The following is a 9,380-nucleotide window of genomic DNA, read 5'->3' on the forward strand; positions in this document are numbered from 1 at the left end:
TAAGCCTAATGCCATTTACTCTATTTGTTTTAAATCTCCTTTAATGATAGGTAAAACATATTAAACATTTTTTAATCAACTTTATTATGTTTGCTTATTTTGCTGGTTTATGGTTTATGGTTAGCTTCATTTCAAAAGGTAAGCCTTTCTTTTTATTCATAATCATATTTTTTTATTTATTTCATCTCTTTGATTCTTTACTTTTATGCATAATGCTTAAGACTAATGCCTTTATGCTCGCCTCCTTTTCTTATTTTGTTCTATAGGTCTTGCCTTTTTTTGAGTGCCCAACTCTTGTAAACCACTTAAGGTAAGCTCTTACATATAGAAACTCTTTTGCCATTTCTGCTTTTCTTGTTTACACCCTCGGTTTCTAGGGTTTAGGGTTAATTATGTGAACAAGATCAAATATATATACATACTAAAGCATGCTATATGCTCTATGCATGCATACTTTATACATGGATAAAGAGCATGATTTATGCATGCATACAGAATGCATGCTCTATACATGATAAAACATGCATAGAGTATTGATGCTCTATGCTCTATGCATGCCTAGATTATGCATAATCTATGCCTATTGCTCATAGGCTTATGCATATTACTCTCTTTATGCATGCATAGAGTATGTATAGAGTATGCATGCTCTATGCATATTGCATATTGCTCATATTCAGCATGTGCATACATTCTATGCATGCATAAAGAGATCATGCACACTCCATGCATGCTTTATATATGCATAAAGAGAGAGTGTACTTTAAGTATATGCAGAGTATGCATGCTCTATGATGCATATTTTTGACAATATGCTCTATGATGCATATTGCATACTCCATGCATGCTTTATATATTCATAAAGAGAGAGTATGGTTTAAGTATATGTAGTTTATGCATGCTCTATGATGCATATTTCTCACATAGGCTTATGCATATGCCTTATAGGCTTTATGCTTGCATAGACTATGCATGCATAAAGCATGCTCTATGCATATTGCTCATAGGCTTATGCATAAAGTATGCATAGATCATGCTCTATGTATATAATATGCATAAATCATGCTCTATGCACATTCTGGGCCTTTTACTATGTCAGAAATGACGAAGTGAAGGCATCTTCCACTGCTCAGTAGGTAACCACCGCTTATAGCCTGTTATTTGAAGTCGCTTTTTGGTCTCTTTGTAATCTTATGAAGATTATCTTAGTTTGCTTATTTATTTTGAAACAATATTTTTACCTTGCACATCTTTATTTATAATACAATATGAACATCTTGTTTAACTTGATGTGGACCACTCTCAATATATGTTTGTATTTTTAATGAAGCTTTTTATAATATGTTGTAAATGTGTATTTTTCATGTTTTAGTTTATACAAAAGAATTGGAAACACAGTTGTGGATGCAGCTATGCTCTCATCCTCTTAGAGAGAGAGAGAGAGAGAGAGAGAGAGATGACTGACGCTCTAAAAAGAGAGCACATAAAAGGAGGTTTAGAGAGAGGTCTAAGATGTTATAAGAGAGAGAGAGAGAGAGAGAGAGAGAGGAGGGGGGCTTCTCTTTTGGTTGTGAGAGAAAGGGTTGAGAGAGTAATGACACAAGCTCTAAAAAAGAAGAGCAAGAGAGAGAGTAATGACACAAGCTCTAAAAAAGAAGAGCACGTAAAGGAGTTAGAGAGAGAGTCAAAGAGGTTGTAAGGGGAGAAAGAGGGAGAAAGGGGTGCGTGTGAGAGAGAGAGAGAGAGAGAGAGCGCATGTGCTCTGTGAGGGTTGCATGCAAGAGGAGACAAGACTAGCACTATAGTTGGAATATTTACCAAAACAAGCTCAATTCAAAGGTTTTATACCAAAGTGAAGCCTTGTAAAAACATGGGAAATAAGGATGAAAACTTTTAGCAAAGAAGTAGTGAATATCTAATGCAACAGAACTTAGAACGTACCGTTCAAACGAGCTGTTGAAATGGGCGGTTAATGCAAGCCAATAAATAAATGGGTTTAGGACTTTCGAATAGGAACTTTTCTACGGGAGTGAGAACATGTGACGCACACATTATGATACAGCTAATTGCGCGTTGGGATGGGGTCGGTAATCCCGCAGAAGCCATCTGGTTGATAATAGTTTATGGAAATTTAGGTGTGATATCATGTCTGCATGATCCAAACCGGCAGCTACGGAGGGGGAAGTCAGGTGCTCAGATTCATGATATCTTTCATCAAAGCCTGCGGGGGTTGTAGCCGCGTGGGTGTTATATTCAGCTAGATGGGGTCTGGAGCCTTGCCACTTGGGACTAAAGAAGAGCCCGCACGCAGACAAATGAAATTGGGAACAGAAAGATGAACATTTTATAACTTTTTCTATGCACTTTGACAATACTAGGAGGAAACGGCCCAAAAACAGGAAAATGTACTACTTAGCTAAGGATGATAATAATATATGCACAATGTTTGGACCGTGTCAAACTCTTCGCACTGGCATCTCCTTAATATAAGGAAGCCCATGTCTCTTGTGAAGTTGAAAAGTCTTTTGTTTATATTTGACCAAATCTTTTGGTTTTCTTGAACCACTATTATCAAAGGCAAAGAGTTAGTTTGGATCTCTAAATCCAAGCATTTGATTCGATTGTTACAGTAGACTCAGTCAGCTAACCCAGCTCTACGATCGAGTGAATAATAATTAGCTAAACGGACGCATGAGGATGGGTTTTGCCTAGGCCATGTGTGCAAGTGACTTAGTCTCGATGCTCAAACCAACCTTTCCGCAACACTAATGTAAATAAACAGTGCTCAAAATAAATTTTTTATTTAGCTCTGCTTTTTGGTTCTGAATTGTTCCTTCAAGCATCGCTCACCTGGCTACTCCTGAGTTAACCTTTTTCCGGCAACCTCTACTACGAGAGCCTACAAAAGCAGTGACCCAGAAATCTACCTAACCAGATTGTTTCACTCTTAGACATCTAATTATATCGCTAGAACATCCCCAAGGTGCTTCACCAGTGAGTGTCGTGGTGATACCACTGCTACACTGCTGGTTGTTTAGAACACACAAGATCTCTCTCTCTGTCTCTCTCCCTCTCTCTGTCTCTCTCCGCTAGTAATTTACCACCATGATGATCCCAAAATTGCATTGCAAGCTCAGCGTAGTCTTGCTCAGTGCCGTCATCCTCTGTAACGTGGCTTCTGCCAAAACTCGCTATTTCAACTTCACGGTTGGTTAAAGTGGAAACTCTTGCATCTCTCTTGCATTATTTATCGTTGCTACTTCTTATGATTGTATTATCTCTGGATTTAATGATTCTGCCTAATCTAGGGCGCCCATTCTGTTGTCCTTAGATACAAAACAGCAATGTTACTCGCCTTTGCAACACGAAGTCTCTCTTGACTGTGAATGGGGAGTTCCCAGGCCCAACAAATTATGTGAGGGAAGGAGACAAGGTGGTGGTTAACGTCACAAATATGGTTTCATATAACATAACCATACACTGGTACAAATGCTCTCCCATGTTGCGCAACTGGCTTGATTAAACTTTGTTCAAGGTCTCCATGCTTTTGCGCAACTGCATTTGTTAACCTTCGATTGTCTTGAGAACTTATTTGCGTACTGTTCACATTGCATGTGATGTTCTTTGTCCAGGCACGGTGTTCGGCAGCTGCGGTCGTGTTGGGCGGATGGCCCAGCCTACATCACACAATGCCCCATCCAAACCAACCAATCCTATGTGCACCGGTTTCAGATAATTGACCAAAGGGGTACCCTCTTCTGGCATGCCCATCAAAGCTGGCTGAGAGCCAGCGTCTATGGAGCTTTTATCATTCTTAAGAAAAACAAGACCCCCTACCCATTCGCTAAACCCCACCAAGAGCTCGCCCCTCTCCTTCTAGGTTGGATAAACTTCAATCCTAGTTTTTGAAAGAAAGAAGAGCTCCCTTTTCAGGAAAGAACACAAATATTTAGCAGTATATCATACATATGATGATATCTCCAACTCATAAATCACGTTGTATTTTTGTAGGTGAGTGGTGGAATGCGAACGTGGAGGATATCATAGCGCAGGCACTTGCTGCTGGTGGAGGTTACAACATCTCGGATGCCATTACTATCAATGGACAGCCTGGGGACCTTTACAACTGCTCATCCAGTGGTAAGTATCGTAATCGCTGCCACCAGTCGTCCAAGAAAGAAAACGTTAATTTATGAGTGTGTAATGTGCAAATGTGGAGGGATAGACACATCAATGTGTAATGTGAATTAATTGGTCGGGAGCCAAGGTTCAAGTTCTAATATGTATAGATGTGGATGCATGCAGAGACGGTGATATATAACGTGACGCAGGGAGAGACGGTGATGTTCAGGCTAATCAACGCGGCCATGAACTTCCATATGTATTTCGCGGTGGCCAACCACAGTCTCACGGTTGTAGAGGCCGATGCAGAGTATGTGCAGCCATACACAACAGACGTAATAGTGCTAGCCCCCGGCCAGACCTCTAACGTCCTCCTGACGGCCAACAACTCCATAGGCCAGTATTATATCGCAGCCTCCGTCTTCTCAATGCCCAATGCCACACTTGTGCCCTTTCCCACCATCGCCACCACGGCCATCCTCAGCTACGACGGCTCCACGACCGGATCCACTAACTTAACTTTGCCCAGCTTTCCTTTGCCCAACGACACCAACTTCGTCAACAGCTTTTACTCCAACCTCAAGGGCAAGAATTACTCACAAGGCTACTACTACTACGATGTTCCCAAAATCGTGGACGTAGACCTGCTGCACACTGTGGGTTACGCTCTCCAACCCTGTCCGGCCGGACAGACCTGCCAAGGCCCCAACAACACCTTGATCAGAAGTTCCGTCAGCAACATCACCTTCGTCACACCCAACGTCTCCCTCCTCCAGGTAGCCTTGTTACTATATATATATATATATATACAAATATAAAACATTTACAAGCTCACTAAATGCACTTCCTCCGAACGAAATAAAATATTTATTGAAAGCAAATGTTTTAGCTTATTTTAGTGCTCCCAGACTCCCAGGTGTGACAATTTGTACACCTACAAGTTCGAATAGAACACCGAGCCTTAGGCTTTTCACACAAGAATGTGTTTAGCTAAACAAGTGGGGCCTAGAATTGATTGATGTAATACTTCAAAGAGTGGACTTTCCTTGGGTTTTTACACACGAATGTGTTTAGCTAATCTAAGGGGATTGACATATTCAAGCTAATAAGTTAATCCTGGTATGGAAAGCAACTCTAGTAACATTTCAGGGGTGTGTGGGAGTAGAAGGCATCGCTATATATTCTAAAAAAACGTGTGTGACTATAAATTATATGAAAGTCTTCCAATCCCCTTTTTAAGAACCTTCAGGAAAGAAAATTTGATCATGTAATGTATTTATAAGTTTATATCTTGCACATCGTAGAATCTTTTCGGGAGCTCTATAAGTCTTCTATGAGGATCTCTAATAGACGCTCAATTTGAGATTAGCATAGGAGTGTCTTCTTGAGAGGTGTCCATGTCTTTTCTTTTCTTTTTTATATCATTTATACGATGTATTTATTCGATTGTATATCTTGCACATCATAGGGATATGTTTTTTTTTCCTTAGGCCTACTTCAACAACATAAGCGGGATTTACACGACGGACTTCCCGGACGTGCCACTCTTCCAATACGATTACACGGCGGTGAATCCGGACGTAAAGGTGGCGTTGCCGGGGACGAGGGTGCGAGTGATCCCTTTCAATAGCACTGTGCAGGTGGTATACCAGGACACGGCCACTCTCTTCTTCGAGCAGCACCCCATCCACCTCCACGGCCAGAGTTTCTACGTGGTGGGCACGGGCAACGGCACCTTCAACGCTTCCACGGACCCCGCCTCCTTCAACCTCATCAACCCCGTCTCCCGCAACACCGTCTCCGTCCCCGCCGGCGGCTGGGCCGCCGTCCGCTTCCGAGCCGTCAACCCGGGTAAGAATAATAATCTTAAGACTTCGTCCAACTCGCACACCACCTCATACTTTATTTGTTTTTAGTTATCTTATGCATAAGAGAGGAAGGCTTTTAAAGTTTAGTTGACTTTCGTTTACTTGCTATCTTTTCAATGATGAAAAGGTCAAAATATATTCTCTGTAGTGATGAAAAGGTCAAAAATTACTAGTTCTACACCGTGGTACGCTTGTTCCAATACGCTTTCCTTGCGTTGCCTAAACCACATCTCTTAAGTGTTGGAGGACGATTGAAATGTCTATCTTAGAGGCCTTCTACACGCCAAGGGTCCTTTCTCTATTTTTTTGAGATTCGAGTTGAACGGTAAGGGTCCTTTCTCTATTTTCTTGAGATTCGACCAGAACATTAGCGTTCAGGTGAAAATATTTTCTTGAGATTCGACCAAAACATTAGCGTTCAGGTGAAAAAGAAAATATGTTTTTTCTGAGAAATAGGTAAACGAAGTCTGGGCCTTTTACTATGTTAGAAATGACGAAGTGAAGGCATCTTCCACTGCTCAGTATAGGTAACCACCACTCATAGCCTGTTAATTGAAGTCGCTTTTTGGTCATGCAAAAAACCAAAGCACAGAATTGCCACTATGACTGAATGACACAGGTAGAAATTTTGACGCGTGAAGGTACACCTGTTTTCACCGTCACTTGTTTTCGGCGGGCTTCGTTGTGACTGAGTTCAAGATACTTGAGAAAAAGGAACATGGCCATCTCGTATGAAGTTGCTCTTAAACTCGTGTCATAGTCTAATCGCCCCACAAGCCACTGCTCATAAGAATATTTATTATGTTCGCCACTGGGCGTCTCTTTACTAATGGCTTAAACGTCTATGAAAATTGGATGTGATGGTCTATCTATGAATAACAAGGATATCAAAACAAGTAGTCTTTCTTGATGGGGTTGATGGGGAAGGTTGTGCTTTTTTTTAAAAAAAAAGGGCTTTCCTTTGTTACATACTGAGTGGTCCATTGGTACATCCATTCTTCAGTATGTATCTTTATTTAAAAGAAAAATTGATGTTTATGGCAATACGAAGTTGAGTAACATGTAAGATGGATGATGAAATGCAGGTGTTTGGTTTGTGCATTGCCACTTCGATATCCACGCATCATGGGGGATGGACATGGCATTCATCACCCTCAACGGGATAGGAGAAAACGAAACGTTGCCACCACCACCGGCCGACTATCCAGCGTGCTAGCTTTTAAAAGAAAGATAAAGAGCCATGATTTCATTTGTTATGATCAAATAATTGACGTAATTTTCTCGGTCCCATAGAATCATAAAGTAGCAACAACACAAGATTTAGAAGAAAACAATGAGAGTCAAGTTCGAACGGGTGCAGGTGCTGCTGATTTCCTTGAAAAGAAAATATTTTACATGAGGAGACCACCCAGCTCCCATCCGTTCGATCCCTCCGCCTCATGGACGTGAACAAAAGCATCATCACATTCACACGTCTCTGTTGTACGTTTTTAAAAAAAAGATTCTTTTTTTTTAAAAACCGTCTTGCCCTAATACGAACGCATTGAACAATTGCAGCTGAAATGTGTCTCTTCAAGTATTGCTAACGTGGCTGACGGTTAAACTTCCATAGCGCCGACTTCTGTCCAATCATGTCTACTTTTTTCCTAACCAAAACGACCTTCAAATCCCACATGATTTTATTGAAAAAATCCAACATGTTTTTATTGAAAAAATATATACATTAATCTGTTTTATAATTATAAAATCGAAACAAAGAAAGAGCAGCGCGCGCACGGTCTTCCTGCAGAAAACCTGTCTTGCACGGTGAGAGCTCTCGAAAAACCATGGTTATCACCTTCCCAAGAAAAATATACCCTCTTTCCATTTTAAAGTCTATTAGTGTCATTTTTCAGGGACTAGACACATCGAATACCTTTCTGGATGGTCCAACTCAATCCTTTAGATGGTTTGTCATCTGACATGGAGGACACAGTTGATACCTTTCCGAATAGTCCATTTGATTATGCCGATGGTCTAATTGATCAGAGTTCAGCATTGGCTCTTGTACTAGCATTTCAACAGATGTTTTGAGCTTCTATGGAGGATTCCCACATGGTGATGAGTTTTAGTTTTTGACCCACATGCAGCTGTCTTCACATGGTCCAACAATATGAAGGATCCCTTGGTGTAGTCCTTCGTTATGTCTGGTGGTTTAGTTTTTGCCTATTTAGATTTCTTTTCCTGACTACTCCCAGGCAGTCAGCTCATTTTTGGCATCAACATATCCATCTAATTTTCGATTGTTGGGTCTTTGTATTCGAGACCAATGCTTCGTGGAGAGAAACAACATATACTACATATTCGTGGAGTCTAGATCTTCTTACGGATGCGTGGTTTTACACTTTTATTTTGTACCCTATAGCATTGATGCACCTGTACATAGTATGTGCACTGCCTTGGCATTGTATTATGTTGTTTGTGCGTTTGGGTTGTCGGATTGCTCATCTGATTCACCATGCATGTCAGGTGTTGATGGGCGTGTGCACACACCCTTAGTAGGAGGGTAGCATCCACTTACATTAGCACTAAGATAGAGTGGGATTGCTTCATTAGGAGTAATTATCCATTCAAGAAAAGGGGTTACAAGCATGATGAGTGGTTAGAGGTTACATAGGAGAGTGGAGAACACCCACATGCTTGGGAGGTTACACTAGAGAGTGGGCTAGTGGGTAGGCCAAGAGTCACTCATCCATTACTATTTAAGCACCCCATTGTATCTTGTATGAGAGGAGGAGATGATAATAAGATCCTATACTTATGGCCCGATTATGCGTGTTATGCCTGAATTAATTAAGTTCATTGAGTCATTAAGCATGTTATGTTAGGGGGCTATTATGTCCATGGGTGTGTTAATCTCTCTCTATCACCCAAGGGCGTAGTCTCACACTAATACTAAAAAATCTAGAGTTTGAAAAAATCCATGAGTTTTTTTTCCTTTGTGTCATGTTGATAGCGACATTAAATGACATGGTGCTCGTGTCACCAATTGGCCGACCATTTGGTCCATTCCTAGTTTTTGCGTCTCGTTCACTTGAGGCCAGGCCGGTGTCTCATGTGAAGAGGCCAGTATTTTGCTGACATGGACGGGAGCCAGACTGGTGCCACCCGTGTGTTAGCAGGATGGTGTCGTATGGACGGGAGCCAGATCAGTGCCACCCGTGTATGACCTGGACTGTGTTCGATCCATGGGACTGTCATGCCATGGAAGAGCCAGTATTCGTGCCGTGTTTTACCTATGGGACTGTCACACCATAGGGAAACTCGTGCCTGGAACTGTGTCTTACCTATGGGACTGTCACTCCATAGGAAGACCAGGTTTTTATGTTTTTATGTCGTGCCAGTTTTGTG

The 9,380-nt window shown here is 41.4% G+C and overlaps 1 protein-coding gene across 1 annotated transcript; it reads left to right on the plus strand.

The window, feature by feature from the left end:
- The first annotated feature begins 2,929 nt into the window (after positions 1-2,929).
- On the plus strand, positions 2,930-7,345 carry LOC147637962 (laccase-4-like). The gene is made up of 7 exons (XM_086799800.1): positions 2,930-3,207; positions 3,332-3,483; positions 3,633-3,880; positions 4,012-4,140; positions 4,306-4,898; positions 5,613-5,973; positions 7,076-7,345. Exons 1-7 carry the CDS (start codon positions 3,106-3,108, stop codon positions 7,204-7,206), a joined length of 1,716 nt encoding a protein of 571 aa, XP_086655926.1. The 5' UTR covers positions 2,930-3,105; the 3' UTR covers positions 7,207-7,345.
- The last annotated feature ends 2,035 nt before the right edge of the window (positions 7,346-9,380 follow it).

The sequence above is a fragment of the Cibotium barometz genome, chromosome 6 (genome assembly GCF_041138505.1).
Source record: "Cibotium barometz isolate CiBa-2024 chromosome 6, ASM4113850v1, whole genome shotgun sequence".
In the NCBI taxonomy this organism is placed as follows: Eukaryota; Viridiplantae; Streptophyta; class Polypodiopsida; order Cyatheales; family Cibotiaceae; genus Cibotium; species Cibotium barometz.